The sequence below is a fragment of the Phyllobates terribilis genome, unplaced genomic scaffold (assembly GCF_046119375.1).
Source record: "Phyllobates terribilis strain yellow unplaced genomic scaffold, ASM4611937v1 Scaffold_7__3_contigs__length_470593459, whole genome shotgun sequence".
Classification (NCBI taxonomy): domain Eukaryota; kingdom Metazoa; phylum Chordata; class Amphibia; order Anura; family Dendrobatidae; genus Phyllobates; species Phyllobates terribilis.
In genome coordinates, this window is record NW_027362767.1 from 93,640,641 (window position 1) to 93,657,885 (window position 17,245).

A 17,245-nucleotide genomic window follows, 5' to 3' on the forward strand; every position below is an offset into this window, starting at 1 on the left:
CTGCTCTTGTGTGCAGCGATCGCTAAACACTGCTCTTGTGTGCAGCGATCGCTAAACACTGCTCTTGTGTGCAGCGATCGCTAAACACTGCTCTTGTGTGCAGCGATCCCTAAACACTGCTCTTGTACGCAGCGATCGCTAAACACTGCTCTTGTGTGCAGCGATCCCTAAACACTGCTCTTGTGTGCAGCGATCCCTAAACACTGCTCTTGTGTGCAGCGATCGCTAAACACTGCTCTTGTGTGCAGCGATCCCTAAACACTGCTCTTGTGTGCAGCGATCCCTAAACACTGCTCTTGTGTGCAGCGATCCCTAAACACTGCTCTCGTGTGCAGCGATCCCTAAACACTGCTCTCGTATGCAGCGATCCCTAAACACTGCTCTTGTGTGCAGCGATCGCTAAACACTGCTCTCGTATGCAGCGATCCCTAAACACTGCTCTTGTGTGCAGCGATCGCTAAACACTGCTCTTGTATGCAGCGATCGCTAAACACTGCTCTTGTGTGCAGCGATCCCTAAACACTGCTCTTGTGTGCAGCGATCCCTAAACACTGCTCTTGTGTGCAGCGATCGCTAAACACTGCTCTTGCGTGCAGCGATCGCTAAACACTGCTCTTGCGTGCAGCGATCGCTAAACACTGCTCTTGCGTGCAGCGATCCCTAAACACTGCTCTTGCGTGCAGCGATCCCTAAACACTGCTCTTGCGTGCAGCGATCCCTAAACACTGCTCTTGCGTGCAGCGATCCCTAAACACTGCTCTTGCGTGCAGCGATCCCTAAACACTGCTCTTGCGTGCAGCGATCCCTAAACACTGCTCTTGCGTGCAGCGATCCCTAAACACTGCTCTTGCGTGCAGCGATCCCTAAACACTGCTCTTGCGTGCAGCGATCCCTAAACACTGCTCTTGCGTGCAGCGATCCCTAAACACTGCTCTTGCGTGCAGCGATCGCTAAACACTGCTCTTGTGTGCAGCGATCCCTAAACGCTGCTCTTGTGTGCAGCGATCGCTAAACGCTGCTCTTGCGTGCAGCGATCCCTAAACGCTGCTCTTGCGTGCAGCAATCCCTAAACGCTGCTCTTGTACGCAGCGATCCCTAAACGCTGCTCTTGTACGCAGCGATCGCTAAACACTGCTCTTGTACGCAGCGATCCCTAAACACTGCTCTTGTACGCAGCGATCCCTAAACACTGCTCTTGTGTGCAGCGATCCCTAAACACTGCTCTTGCGTGCAGCGATCCCTAAACACTGCTCTTGCGTGCAGCGATCCCTAAACACTGCTCTTGCGTGCAGCGATCCCTAAACACTGCTCTTGCGTGCAGCGATCGCTAAACACTGCTCTTGTGTGCAGCGATCCCTAAACGCTGCTCTGGTGTGCAGCGATCGCTAAACGCTGCTCTTGTGTGCAGCGATCGCTAAACGCTGCTCTTGCGTGCAGCGATCCCTAAACGCTGCTCTTGCGTGCAGCGATCCCTAAACGCTGCTCTTGTACGCAGCGATCCCTAAACGCTGCTCTTGTACGCAGCGATCGCTAAACACTGCTCTTGTACGCAGCGATCCCTAAACACTGCTCTTGTACGCAGCGATCCCTAAACACTGCTCTTGTGTGCAGCGATCGCTAAACACTGCTCTTGTGTGCAGCGATCCCTAAACACTGCTTTTGTGTGCAGCGATCGCTACTGCTCTTGTACGCAGCGATCCCTAAACACTGCTCTTGTGTGCAGCGATCGCTAAACACTGCTCTTGTGTGCAGCGATCCCTAAACACTGCTCTTGTGTGCAGCGATCCCTAAACACTGCTCTTGCGTGCAGCGATCCCTAAACACTGCTCTTGCGTGCAGCGATCGCTAAACACTGCTCTTGTGTGCAGCGATCCCTAAACGCTGCTCTTGTGTGCAGCGATCCCTAAACGCTGCTCTGGTGTGCAGCGATCGCTAAACGCTGCTCTTGCGTGCAGCGATCCCTAAACGCTGCTCTTGCGTGCAGCGATCCCTAAACGCTGCTCTTGTACGCAGCGATCCCTAAACACTGCTCTTGTACGCAGCGATCGCTAAACACTGCTCTTGTACGCAGCGATCCCTAAACACTGCTCTTGTGTGCAGCGATCGCTAAACACTGCTCTTGTGTGCAGCGATCCCTAAACACTGCTCTTGTGTGCAGCGATCGCTACTGCTCTTGTACGCAGCGATCCCTAAACACTGCTCTTGTGTGCAGCGATCGCTAAACACTGCTCTTGTGTGCAGCGATCCCTAAACACTGCTCTTGTGTGCAGCGATCGCTAAACACTGCTCTTGTGTGCAGCGATCGCTAAACACTGCTCTTGTGTGCAGCGATCGCTAAACACTGCTCTTGTGTGCAGCGATCCCTAAACACTGCTCTGGTGTGCAGCGATCGCTAAACACTGCTCTTGTGTGCAGCGATCGCTAAACGCTGCTCTTGCGTGCAGCGATCCCTAAACGCTGCTCTTGCGTGCAGCGATCCCTAAACGCTGCTCTTGCGTGCAGCGATCCCTAAACGCTGCTCTTGCGTGCAGCGATCCCTAAACGCTGCTCTTGTACGCAGCGATCCCTAAACACTGCTCTTGTACGCAGCGATCGCTAAACACTGCTCTTGTACGCAGCGATCCCTAAACACTGCTCTTGTGTGCAGCGATCGCTAAACACTGCTCTTGTGTGCAGCGATCCCTAAACACTGCTCTTGTGTGCAGCGATCCCTAAACACTGCTCTTGTGTGCAGCGATCGCTAAACACTGCTCTTGCGTGCAGCGATCCCTAAACACTGCTCTTGTGTGCAGCGATCGCTAAACACTGCTCTTGTGTGCAGCGATCCCTAAACACTGCTCTTGCGTGCAGCGATCCCTAAACACTGCTCTTGCGTGCAGCGATCGCTAAACACTGCTCTTGCGTGCAGCGATCGCTAAACACTGCTCTTGCGTGCAGCGATCGCTAAACACTGCTCTTGCGTGCAGCGATCGCTAAACACTGCTCTTGCGTGCAGCGATCGCTAAACACTGCTCTTGCGTGCAGCGATCCCTAAACACTGCTCTTGTATGCAGCGATCGCTAAACACTGCTCTTGCATGCAGCGATCCCTAAACACTGCTCTTGTATGCAGCGATCCCTAAACACTGCTCTTGTATGCAACGGGTGCACATAGAGGTGTATAGGCTAAATACTAATGGACCCTTACTCCACTTTCACAAAGTGGTGTACAGACTAGAGATAGGAGAATTGATTGGCAGAATACTGGTATATCGGACGGGTCACAAATCCATTAACGACTGGATGGGAACCCTGCGAATCGCCACTTATCTGCTATCATCATTGCCTCTTCTGCACAATGTCGTATATTTGTCATGCCAGCTCAGCTAAACAAAAGAAGACTCAGGGATGATGGCCGGCAAATGGCGATTCACAGAGCTCCTGTCAAGTGGTCACAGATTACTGACCTGGCCACTGGACTGGAGTTGTATGAATCAATTTTCCTATCTCTAGTATGGACCTATAGAGTTTGTAGTGAGCTTGTATAGTGCTCTGTGCACTGATCACATGCAAAGCAGAGCACTTCAATGCAGTTTTTACAGCGATTGGTGGGTGGGAGGGTCTTAGGACTCGGACTCCCACTGATCAGCAGCTGTTTCCAGTATATATTAGATAGATAAAATGTATAATGGTGTTACACTTTAGAGTCTGGCATCACAAAGTCACTCCTCAAACCAAGCACAGGCATTTAGAAAAACACCTTATTTAGTCGAGGTTGAATTTACCTAACTTTAAAACCTAAGAATCAATTTTTTTTATGTCCTGACATATAATCTAAGTCCGCCCACTTTGAATTCTATAGTTTTATCTCATGACTTTATGTACTGACTTCCATATCATTTATGAATCTTTTGACTCTATAAATAGTGTATTAGAGCTTTTTGAGTTATATCGAGTGTACTTTACCCTCTTATATTACCCCCATCCCCAATGATCCTGTATTTGCCACCTGCACATACCGTCATCATATCGTCACACTTCATATCTGGATCATCTTCATCCTCACTCTTGTTGTAAAACTTCCGGAAAAAGTTGAACGCCACAACCGTGTAAAGATAGACAACAACCGCCAAGAGACCAACAGTTAACACCAACTGAGGAAGGGGAAAAAAAAAGTTATTTTTTTGTTTAATGATTTGATCAAACAATGATTTGCTATTTTGAAGATGTTACTGAAGGTCGTCCTATGATCCGGGGGTCTGCTCTATTCTGAATTATACACACATCAGTTTTTTTGGTCGCTATTTCATCAGCATTTGCAAGACTAATACCAGGAGTGGCAACTACAAAGAGAAAAACTATAATTCACAGAGTAACACCAGTTCTTTGTTTTGGAGCCACTCATTTGGCTTACAAATTCTGATAAAATACTGACCAAAAAATCTGATGTGTAAATAAGGCATTAGTCATAACTACAAGGTCTACACTTGAAGACTGGAGGAGCCTCAGTACAATAGTAACACATCCAGCATATTCCTGCAAAGAATACCAGCTGATTGTGGGGGCCTCTAGTAGTGGGACCTTTACAACCAGCTAAAAAGGAGCTAGGTAATCCTGTGTTACACTCTTGGTCATGATTAAAACGAAGCTTAACATTGCTATCACTCAAACAGTACAGTCATGGTCAAAAGTATTGAGAATGAGACAAATAGTAATTTTTCCAAAGTTTACTGCTTCATTTTTTGTAATGGCAATTTGCATATACTCCTGAATGTCAAAGAGTGATCAGCTTAACAGCAATTACTGTACTTGCAAAGTCAATATTTGTCCAGAAAATGAACTTTAACCCCCAAAACACATTTCAACATCATTGCAGTCCTGCCTTAAAAGGAGCAGCTAACATCGTTTTAGTGATTGATCCATTAACACAGGTGTGGGTGTTGATGAGGACAGGGCTGGCGATCAATCAGTCATGATTAAGTAAGAATGACATCACTGGACACTTTAAAAGGAGGCTGGTTCTTGGTATCATTGTTTCTCTTCAGTTAACCATGGTTATCTCTAAAGAAACACGTGCAGCCATCATTGCACTGCACAAAAATGGCCTAACAGGGAAGAGTATCGCAGCTACAAAGATTGCACCTCAGTCAACAATCTATCGCATCATCAAGAACTTCAAGGAGAGAGCTTCCATTGTTGTCAAAAAGGCTCCAGGGCGCCCAAGAAAGACCAGCGAGCGCCAGGACCGTATCTTAAAACTGTTTCAGCTGCGGGATCGGACTACCAGCAGTGCCGAGCTTGCTCAGGAATGGCAGCAGGCTGGTGTGAGTGCTTCTGCACGCACTGTGAGGCGGAGACTCTTTGAGCAAGGGCTGGTTTCAAGGAGGGCAGCAAAGAAGCCACTTCTCTCCAGAAAAAACATCAGGGACCGACTGATATTCTGCAAAAGGTACAGGGAGTGGACTGCTGAGGACTGGGGCAAAGTCATTTTCTCTGATGAATCCCCTTTTCGATTGTTTGGGACATCTGGAAAACAGCTTATTCGGAGAAGAAGAGGTAAGCGCTACCACCAGTCTTGTCTCATGCCAACTGTAAAGCATCCTGAAACCATTCATGTGTGGGGTTGCTTCTCAGCCAAGGGAATCAGCTCACTCACAGTCTTGCCTAAAACACAGCCATGAATAAAGAATGGTACCAGAATGTCCTCCAAGAGCAACTTCTCACAACCGTCCAAGAGCAGTTTGGCGCCCAACAATGCCTTTTCCAGCATGATGGAGCACCTTGCCATAAAGCAAAGGTGATAACTAAATGGCTCATGGAACAAAACATAGAGATTTTGGGTCCATGGCCTGGAAACTCCCCAGATCTTAATCCCATTGAGAACTTGTGGTCAATCAGCAAGAGACGGGTGGACAAACAAAAACCAACAAATTCTGGCAAAATGCAAGCATTGATTATGCAAGAATGGACTGCTATCAGTGAGGATTTGGTCCAAAAGTTGATTGAGAGCATGCCAGGGAGAATTACAGAGGTCTTGAAGAAGAAGGGGCAACACTGCAAATATTGACTTGCTGCATTAACTCATTCTAACTGTCAATATAACCTATTGGTACTCATAATATGATTGCAATTATATTTCTGTATGTGATATAAACATCAGACAAACACTAATAAAAACCAGAGGCCACAGATCATGTGAAAATATAATTTTGGTGTCATTCTCAAAACTTTTGGCCATGACTGTAGTTGTGATTGAAGCATGTCAGAGATTCATGCTCCCTGAACCATGGGCAGCATAAAACAGTCACAGTCTCCCTCATTGCAGACTTCTGAGTTTTACGGTGAAATGCTGCAGTGTTTTAAGGAAACCATGATTCGAAAACTAACCACAAATGGGAAAAAGTCAAATAGTTGGGTTCCTGATGGTTTCTCCCCACCTGGCTCCATTGGATTGACTATTCTCTTCCGATACACAAATGGGAAGAGACCTGTTAATCTAGCTGAGTGGGTAGTGAGAACAGTGACACATGGGTCTCTAAAATGAGGATCTTGCCCCGATTCATGCTTTGGCTGCATGAATCACTTGACAGGTTCCCAGTTACATTTCTGTTCTTTTCCTGCATCTGCCTTAAACTGAGACCGTGAAATCAATGTTAAACATTCCCCAAGAGATGCAAGCTGCAAGTAATTCAAAGTAAAATCTAGACTAAAACCAAATATCCTACTCCTCCCACGTAAGATATTAGCACATGTTCAGAAAGAGGAGATAATGGCTACATCAGAATCTGGAGATTTGAGAGTTGTCAGTCCATATAAAATAAGCCTTGTAGGGTCCCAAAAACAACACATTCTCACTGTCTAAAAAGAGCTGCCCTGTGAGGACCATGCCTTATCTCAACCCCTCATTTAGTGTTGTAATGGCAGGTAATATATAGCTATGCAATCTTTATATTACGTAGTTGCATTAGCGCTGCCTAGTCTTTGGTTAGGTTGCTATCATGTTAAATAGCAATTCCATAAAATCACAACCACACTCATACGATTATGGGTGTCATCTGAAAATACAGTATAAAAAGCAGGACCACCCTGATATTCAAAATACACTTTGTTCTTCTAAGGGTATTGTGAGGATGGTGGTGACACTTTGGGGTAAAATTTGAAAAAAAAATATTGAGGTTGATTCCAAGTTAAAAACAGCAAATACAATTATATTAGGGAATTGATATTAAAGCATTCCTCTAAATTATCCTGAACGATTAATCAAAATTAAGATTCAATTTAAAGAGAATGTATCTAGAGAACGGCCACTTTAAGCTGATGTCAGTAATATGCAGGGCTCCTTTATCCAGCAGGTAAGAATTAATAGTGCATGCTGTGAGTGTTTAAAGCAGCAGCTTGGTTTCAATAATTCATGAGCGACTACAACAAACATCAGTGACTAGAAGCGGCCAGAAGATAGTAGGGGAGAGAGGGGCCCATGGTATTCCAAGAGCGAGGGCAGGTGAAATTCAGGGAGTTGAATGTTCTCTGCTAATGTTACATGCTTGTGGAATCGATCTGACCTCTCTATAAAGTCTGTAGTAATTCCTGCATTCGCTCTTGTAAAAGCTGAGCTCTCTCGGCAGGGCCATAGTACAAGTAACTGCATAAGTGGCAATAATTACTGACTGATCTGATGCCATCACCACAAATGCTTTACAAACAGCTGACAGCTTTTACAACTATCCATTTCCAACTGGCCAGCATAGTCAATAGCGCTGTCGAGAGGCTTGGCTGGTTTAAGTGCTCATGCCAGAGTTTGAGCTGTGAAATGAGCAGCACTTAATTCAGCTGTCTGCAGCCGCGCAGCGCTCTCTGGCATGAGTAATCTGAGTGTATTAGTGGATTCAATGAGTCATACACCATGCATGCCACTGCTGTAAACCAGGCCATGCTGCAGTCCAGGCTTTCATCTTTTTTTAATCGCACACTCTATTTTAGAAACACTGCAATCGTCTTGTAATCTGTTTAATGATAGCAGATGAATTGCTCATCTCCAATTTATTAAAAGCTAAAGACCACACAGACACAGGGCAGGCTTACTTGTTTGCCATTGTGAGTGACTGATGACAGAATTGTCCTCAATGTCTTGAAGCCCATTGCAATGTCCAAGAGGTGAGCAGCAAAGAAAAAGTTGTTATAATGTCCAAGAATTGACATGGTTGTATACCAGGCGAGGTAAAGGAAGGACTGAGCAAGAAAAAACAAGGCTTAGGTTACATTATAATGTATATCCAATGCACATCTCTTATCTTACAGTACAATAAAGATATCATACATACATTGTCGGTAAATACCACTCCAAGCTTCCAGATGTGATACTTCATATCAATGGAGCTCAACCTGAAGATAAGAAGCATGAATTATTGTTTTCAATAAGAGGTTTCATAATTATTAGATGTTATATTGTTTTTTGAAAAAAAGTATTATAAAGGAAAGTTATGGCAGGAAAGTTATGGCGGGAAAATAGGCTGCACCTTAAAGGGTTTTTCCCACCAACAAAAGTACATTTAATTCACTAGATCTTGGAATAATAACTTCCACAATTGAATGTGATTAAATAAAATGTTCCTGTGCTGAGATAATCTTATAAATGTGCCCCTGCTGTGTAATGGTTGTGTCTCACCATGCAGGAACACGGTCTGATCATACCACATCTCCTGGGCAGGGGAGGAAGCAAGAGTATACAGACATTACAGCCGGGGATCACAGCTGATTCTTTTTGTGAGGAAAAACATTTCACTGCCTGTTTTTAAGAGAGAATCAGCTGTGATCCCATGCTGTAATGTCTGTACACTCTTTTGCGTCCTCCCTGCCCAGGAGATGTGGTATGATCAGACCATGTTCCTGTACGGTCAGACACATCCATTACACAGTACAAAGCAGCAGCACAGGAACATTTTTTTTAATAACTTCTTATTGTGGACCTTATTTTCATTCCAAGATCTACTTAATAAAATGAACTTGTGTTTGTGGGAAAACCCCTTTAAGGTTTGAGTTCTAGTACAGCATCCTTTGAATTCTTTGTTTTCCAGGAAATGGTAAAATGGTTAGGTATACAGTTTTCCAGTTACCACCATTTTTTATTATTTGGGCCGGATGTAGACATAATTTATACATGGCTTGTGGCATCAAAGAAATATTTGAATTCTGTACAGTTTTTAAACCGTTTTGACATTCTTAATTTTAAGACCTCATGCAAACAGTGTACACAGACTCTATACAGTGACTTTATTCCTTATTTCAGACATGTAAGAACTTTGTATGCTGTATGATGCCTTGATGGAGGCTGTATTCTCCCACTTAAACAGGGATGTAAAACTCAAATACACAGAGGGCCAAAATTAAAAGCTTGGACAAAGTTGGGGGCCAATCTTGATATTTATTAAATGTCTACAATTGAGGAAGTTTTTCCTTCTGAAATATAACGATAAACCTTTTCATATAGAAACAAACTTAAAGGGGTTGTCCCACGAACAAAGTAAATAATAGATATTAGAATAAAATATTAGAATGTTATGTAAGAGCAATAAGAAGCATATGGCCCAACAGCCTAAATAAATATGTAATAACCAAGGATAAAAAAACCTTGAATAATACAGAAAATAAAGTATGATGGCAGCAAAAGTGCCCCCTTCCCCAAACACAGTAAGATACCCCTACAGTGAATTCCTCCACACACACAGTATGATGACCCTACCGTACCCCCCTCTACCTCACCCCCGGCAAAGAATGGTGACCCCATCACAGTATGATACCCCAACTGTAATCCCCACGCAGCTCCACACATTATATTGGACTCCACATAGTTCTCCATACAGTATAACGGGGCCCCGCATTGTCCTCCATACAAAATAATGGGCCCCACATTAAAAAAATACTCACCTCTCCTCATTCCCCCGCTGCTCCAGTATCGGCAGCGAGTGGTCTGAAGCTCTTCAATGCTTGGCACAGCGTGTGCGTTCTAATGACGTCATCGCGTCTGCTGCGATGAAACATCAGACGCAGAGGGATACTGATGGCGAAAAGTGTGTCAGTTGACGCTCCCTCTTTTCATCATTGCTTTCAACTGTATCTGCATTCAGGATGCAGACACAGTTGAAAGTGTGATGCCAGGCGGGGGTCCGCCCAGCATTGCAGGCTAAATTTACTCACCCCGGGGGCCAGATTTTAACCGTGAGCCAGAATTTGACATACGTGTGCTAGAAGCATTGGGTGTGGCTAACAGCTATCTTATGCATCTGCCTCATGGAAATAACTATGGAAATAATTTATTACTATATTTCAGGGCACTCATAGAAGGGTATATCGTAATCATACTTTTTGTCAGTGTGATTCCATAGAAATCTAAACACAAAATTGTGATTACAAAATAACAGGAGAAGGACTTGGATATTCTAGTTACAAGAAGGCTAAGCAGCAGCACTCAGTCAGGCAGTAGCTGTGAAAGCAAACAAGATTTTCAGGTGATCTCTAAAAAGAGAGATAAAAATCCTGTGATGCCAATATATTATTACCTCTCTATAAATCACTTGTAAGGCCACATCCAAAATATGGGATCCATTTTTTATCTCCACATTTTAAAGAGAATATTACAAAGTTAGTTCAAAGGCGGGCAACTAGATTATTTTTTTTGTCATTTTTTTAAGTTTTTATTATAATGTAAATGTAAGAATAAGAAAAAAAGTGAAACATAGGTATGAACAAAGATCAAAAGACGCATTTGTCATTTTAACACTATGATAAAGGGAACCAAGCCTTCTCAGCTAGATATAGTCAAATGGAATAAATATACATCCCAAAAATACGTAGACCAATCTTTGAAGCAGGATATCAAAGTAATCCAGATGTAAACGACGGTTTACAGTTATGACAAGTGAGGCAATTCCAGACCAAAACACTCCTAAAGATACTCAGGGAAATTCAAAAACATCCATATATACAGACATGCCTATGCATACACGTACTAACACCACTCATTCATTCATTCACTCCTCAGCTTTAGGCAATTCGATTATTACAGGGATGGAAGGTCTCTCTTATAATGAGAAGTTAGAAAGTTTGGGCTTGTTTAGCTTGTAAATGAGATCGCATTTTCAGGCATCTTTTTTACATGTGTGGTCAATACAAAGGACTGTAACATGATTTATTCCTTCCAAGGACCTTACAAAGAACTAGGGGGCACTCATTACATGTGCAGGAAAGACTATTCCAGAAGCTAAATAGGAAAGGGTTCTTTACAGTTAGAGCATTTATAAAAGGGCTGAAAGCTTTTCTCACAACAAATGGCATTGTGGGTTATAAAGTACAGTACAGACCAAAAGTTTGGACACACCTTCTCATTTAAAGATTTTTCTGTATTTTCATGACTATGAAAATTGTACATTCACACTGAAGGCATCAAAACTATGAATTACCACATGTGGAATTATATACTTAACAAAAAAGTGTGAAACAACTGAAAATATGTCTTATATTCTAGGTTCTTCAAAGTAGCCACCTTTTGCTTTGATGACTGCTTTGCATACTCTTGGCATTCTCTTGATGAGCTTCAAGAGGTAGTCACCGGAAATGGTCTTCCAACAATCTTGAAGGAGTTCCCAGAGATGCTTAGCACTTGTTGGCCCTTTTGCCTTCACTCTGCGGTCCAGCTCACCCCAAACCATCTTGATTGGGTTCAGGTCTGGTGACTGTGGAGGCCAGGTCATCTAGCGTAGCACCCCATCACTCTCCTTCTAGGTCAAATAGCCCTTACACAGCCTGGAGGTGTGTTTGGGGTCATTGTCCTGATGAAAAATAAACGATGGTCCAACCAAACGCAAACCGGATGGAATAGCATGCCGCTGCAAGATGCTGTGGTAGCCATGCTGGTTCAGTATGCCTTCAATTTTGAATAAATCCGCAACAGTGTCACCAGCAAAGCACCCCCACACCATCACACCTCCTCCTCGCCTGGTTCCCACCGTGAAGCATGATGTAGAGTCCATCCGTTCACCTTTTCTGCGTCTCACAAAGACAAGGTGATTGGAACCAAAGATCTCACATTTGGACTCATGAGGCCAAAGCACAGATTTCCACTGGTCTAATGTCCATTCCTCGTGTTCTTTAGCCCAAACAAGTCTCTTCTGCTTGTTGCCTGTCCTTAGCTGTGGTTTCCTAGTAGCTATTTTACCATGAAGGCCAGCTGCACAAAGTCTCCTCTTAACAGTTGTTGAAGAGATGTGTCTGCTGCTAGAACTCTGTGTGGCATTGACCTGGTCTCTAATCTGAGCTGCTGTTAACCTGCGATTTCTGAGGCTGGTGACTCAGATAAACTTATCCTCAGAAGCAGAGGTTACTCTTGGTCTTCCTTTCCTGGGGCGGTCCTCATGTGAGCCAGTTTCTTTGTAGCGCTTGATGGTTCTTGCAACTGCACTTGGGGACACTTTCAAAGTTTGCCCAATTTTTCGCACTGACTGACCTTCATTTCTTAAAGTAATGATGGCCACTCGTTTTTCTTCACTTAGAATTTGTATTATGGCAAGAAAAAAGCAGCTAACAGTCTATTCAGTAGGACTATCAGCTGTGTATCCGCCTGACTTCGGCACAACACAACTGATGGTCCCAACCCCATTTATAAGGCAAGAAATCCCACTTATTAAATCTGACAGGGCACACCTGTGAAGTGAAGACCATTTCCGATGACTACCTCTTGAAGCTCATCAAGAGAATACCAAGAGTGTGCAAAGCAGTCATCAAAGCAAAAGGTGGTTACTTTGAAGAACCTAGAATATAAGACATATTTTCAGTTGTTTCACACTTTTTTGTTAAGTATATAATTCCACATGTGTTAATTCATAGTTTTGATGCCTTCAGTGTGAATGTACAATTTTCAAAGTCATGAAAATACAGAAAAATGTTTAAATGAGAAGGTGTGTCCAAACTTTTGGTCTGTACTGTATCTGGGAATAGATAATGTATAACGGACAGAGAAAGGATGAACTTTATGAATATATATTTTTTTCAACCTATGTAAGCTGCACTGCATGCCAAAATATTAAAGGAGTTGTCCACTACTTTTACATTGATGCCCTATCGATAGGGCATCAATGTAAAAGTAGTGGACATCTTATTTAAATATCTTCGACATATGGCAGAGCACAAAGTCCCGCTTGGTAGAGTGGCGCTTTTTTTTAGCAGGTTTTTGCTATATAATCTGAGGGCACCATGAGATAGGGACTGAGACACTGATTTCAGCGATGTGTCACTTATTAGACTGTGTGCTGTTTCAATACAATGAGTGTTTTCTCAGCAGGAAATTATCACTACAGAGCTAGCTGTGTGTGCATTCTGGTCCAACAATGCCCACAGGAATGATTAGCAGCTTTTTGTCAATATACAATGTACACAAAAAGCTATGGGTGGGGGCAGTTTTCTGAACTCTGCTACATCTAAAAACTCTGATTGTATCACAACTGCTGCACCCAGTAAACTAAGTGATACATAACTGGAATCAGGGTCTCTTTCTCTACATTATTCTGCTCTCAGATGAGGTAGCAAAAACCTGGTGACAGGTTCCCTTTAAGGAACCACAAGCTTTGGTTGATGCAGATCTGTTGGTTCTTGTGAATGGTGGAATGATTCTCCTGTGCTGTATCTTGTGTACTGGATGTTTGCTACTAGGTCAAGTAAATCTACAGTTCTGTTCATTGTCCTCCTTGTGATGTTTTGCTAAAATAACGGTGGCTCGGATATTATACCTAACAAAAGACTTGGGATTCAGACACTGATTTTCATATTACGTGCCTGGAGTATTTTCTTACAGGTATTCATAATTAGGTTTTAGTTTTCCTTGATGTCTGTAATCATTATGATCACTGCAGGAGACAGGGGAACAAAAATAAAAGCCAGCTCACTTCAACAGATGAAAAGTTCACTTCTAAATGATATGGAGATTTCTTTCTAGAATGTCACCTCAAGGTCAACATTATGCAAACCATTTAAATGTGTCTGATCCCAAGGCTAATGACTATATGTAAATTAGAGGTATATGTACATTGTAAGCTGGATGGACTTTGACAGCAGCCAATATGTATGAGGAACTACAGTCGCTTGCTCCACTGCCTTCAACTAATGACTAATAAAGATTTGTGTGAAATAAGATATAGAATTGACAAACATGGTGCAACAGAAAGAAGATGCAGCACTTAGATCAAGCTTGTGGTAAAAGATTGGTCAGAAAAAGATTCTGTTCTGCAGAACTCACCATGATACCAATGATCCCTCTTCTATTTTGGTCTTTTCCACTGGGCTGAAGTCTAAGGCATTTTTGTCAAGTCCCAGGAGTTCTGCAATTCTGTCAGCTCCATACAAGTCTCCATATTTATTGATAACCTAGAAAAAAAATCAAATAAATCCCCTCTGAAAACTACAACAGCAGCAATGAATGTTATGTGTGCTGAAATCATTTGCAATAGGTAACATTGGTTAGCAGCCGACTTTGTGTAGATGATTGCGTCTTAGCTTCCCCAATGAAGATCATATCTTCCCACAGATCACAGGCACTGCCATTATCCCAAAGATTTGTGAGTGGGACTAGTATAATTATATAGTGCTCTGTGGAGTGTGGTTATAACACCGTCCTGATCACTATTGCTTGGACTTTAAGGAATGGAACAGACCTCGGTTTCAGGCTCCCGATGAGGATTCAGGAATGGTGGAAACTTTAGATGTTTTCTATAAAATTTAAGGTAGAGGGGTCTTGTCTCCTGCTTTTAAGGGGATTTCAGACTGTCAAAAATTCTTTGACTTGTAAAAAGTATTTTTTTTTAATCAGTTCTGTCAATTACTTGACTGTAATAAGTACATAATGTGTATTTCTTTAGACTTGGTGCAATATATGACATGATACAGTGAATATAAGTAGCCATAGGTTGTTCATTCAAAATGACAACTGAATGAGAGTGGAAATATAGAGAATCCAAAGAGAAACAATTAAAATGTAATATATTACAGTCAGTACTTCAGAAGTGAAGCTCTAAATGAGATGAAAGCTTATTAGGGATGATGGCGTGCCTTATTAGCTTAAAACACAGTACACAGAAAGACTTCAGGGATTTACAGAAGAGCAGTTACAACAATGACACTATGTAAAGCAAACATTCAGCTAAATTACAAAGGAAGAGAGTGGAAGTGAAGATCATGCCAGTGCTTAGAAGATGGCTCTAATTGCACAAATAATTTTAGTAATCCGGAGAAAAAACATTTAATGCCCTCTGAAAACATTAAAAAAGTTTATGATCAGGATCAGATAATTGAGACAGGTTAACATATTCATCCAATCTGTATAATCTGTGAAAATGGTACAATAAGACCCCTGGAAATGAAAATGATAGGTCTAATTGACAAGTGGCTCAGTATTACTTTGGATAAACAAGCAATTCTTACTTTTAATAGGAAAAATAGATCTGGTCTATGTCCCCTACAATATGCGCAACTGGTAAAGAAACATTTCATACTCATGTCAATACAGAGAATCTATTGTGGGGAAATATATTTTATAATCCTCTTGAACATTATACCCTGGAATGTAAAATGCAGATGGCTAGAAATCCCATTCCTTCTATAGATCCCATATAAATTGGTAAATGCTACATAAACATTTACCATCTTCAAATTTCATTCTAAATCTGTCATTGGGTTTTTGTGGCCCCCATCTGAAAGCAGCATGATGTAGGGGCAGATACCCCGATTCCAGCAATATATCACTTGCTGGCTGCTTGCAGTTTTGATAAAATCTGTGTTTTCTAGTTTTCTCTGCTGCAGATCTAGCAGTTCTCTAAATGCTGAGCCCTGTATAACCCCGCCCACACCCCTGATTCGCAGCTTCCATTGTGCATAGGCAGAAAGCAGCCAAAAGTGTGTGTGTATGGGGGAGGGGGTTATATAGAGCTCATGAATATGCTGGACTACAGGTTTATTAGTCTAGATAATCTCCTGCTGTCAAAAAAGTAATTAAATAAAAACGACAGCAAGCAGCCCAGTGAGTGACACATCACTGGAATTAAGGTCTCTGTCTTTACCGTATTCAAAATAGCAAAACTCTGGTGACACAGTCTCTTTAATAAGAGAGAAATGTATTGACCTATGTTCCTATAGTGTATGTTCTTTCTGTCCTGTGTTAGTTGTCACACTGAAGTGCATATTGCAGGCAGCTTTTCGTACAGTAAATTCACCTAGTGCTCAGCTGGGACTTAACATCTCTTCCATAAGACTTAATATCCATGGAAACTTAGCTACTGGATGTTATACCCTGATTAAAATGTAGAATTGCTCAGGCAACTGAAAGCAGAATATAAGCTGGCATGCCTGAAATCCAGCAAGCGCCTCTTCTAAGTTCCAGTACAATGTGTATAGTGTGAGGTTTGTTGTACAGCTGGTCTGAGTAACATTATTTAGAAGAATAGGAGCACAGAAAAGTAACAAATATGCTGAAATAATGTTAGCACAGCAGCATTGCAGGTCTTTACATGCAGAATATTATACTTGAAATTTACACCTATGATAACATAATGAAGCTAAATATGAATTCCCAGCACAGGTGTGCGCAGGATTAAAAGCTTACCTTCCTCTTAACAAATTTATCCCAGTAATTATTAGGAAAAGACCTACAAACAGAATAATAACATGTCACATTATTCACGCTACCACCTGTAGCACAGCATCAAGATGAAATCATAAAATAGATCCACGTGATGTGCATTTAAATTACAAAGCTCGGTGACAGCTGCAGGTCCCAGGAGAGAGCAATATTCTAGTCACTCGTCACAATGCAATGTCGGGGTGCTGCAGTAATATATGACAGCTGCATAAACTGGGTAGAAGCATCAAAATGTGAATTTTCATCAATCCAACATAACTATGCATGGGAGCCAAACACTTTTTAATTATCTTGCTGTGGTTAAAATATTTTCACATCCACATTCCCAATTTTTAGAAAATGTCTCTCTATCTCTGCAGGCTGTCCTCTGAGATGAAGGGCTAAAGAACATATTAAAGATTTATTTCTAGTATGAGAAATGTCTTATTTGCTGCATATTCCTAACTGTACAAAAGAAACCGCAGCATCCCATCTGGAGGATAAAGGCCCATATACAAGGGGTGATGATCACTTGTGTGAATGTTACTTCCCGATCATTGTCCAAAGTTAACCATTCCTGTGATCAAATGACAAATCATGATTTGCTCAA

The 17,245-nt window shown here is 42.2% G+C and overlaps 1 protein-coding gene across 10 annotated transcripts in view; it reads right to left on the reverse strand.

The window, feature by feature from the left end:
* RYR3 (ryanodine receptor 3) overlaps window positions 1–17,245 on the reverse strand; it is a 786,940-nt gene that overhangs the window by 21,122 nt on the left and 748,573 nt on the right. For all 10 annotated transcript variants that reach the window (XM_073638993.1, XM_073639000.1, XM_073639001.1 and 7 more), the window contains 5 exons: window positions 16,621–16,663; window positions 14,263–14,390; window positions 8,300–8,360; window positions 8,061–8,207; window positions 3,998–4,132 (listed from right to left, as the gene is read on the reverse strand). In XM_073638993.1, the coding sequence (XP_073495094.1) occupies window positions 3,998–4,132; window positions 8,061–8,207; window positions 8,300–8,360; window positions 14,263–14,390; window positions 16,621–16,663 (514 nt within the window). The remainder of the gene's footprint in view (window positions 1–3,997; window positions 4,133–8,060; window positions 8,208–8,299; window positions 8,361–14,262; window positions 14,391–16,620; window positions 16,664–17,245) is intronic.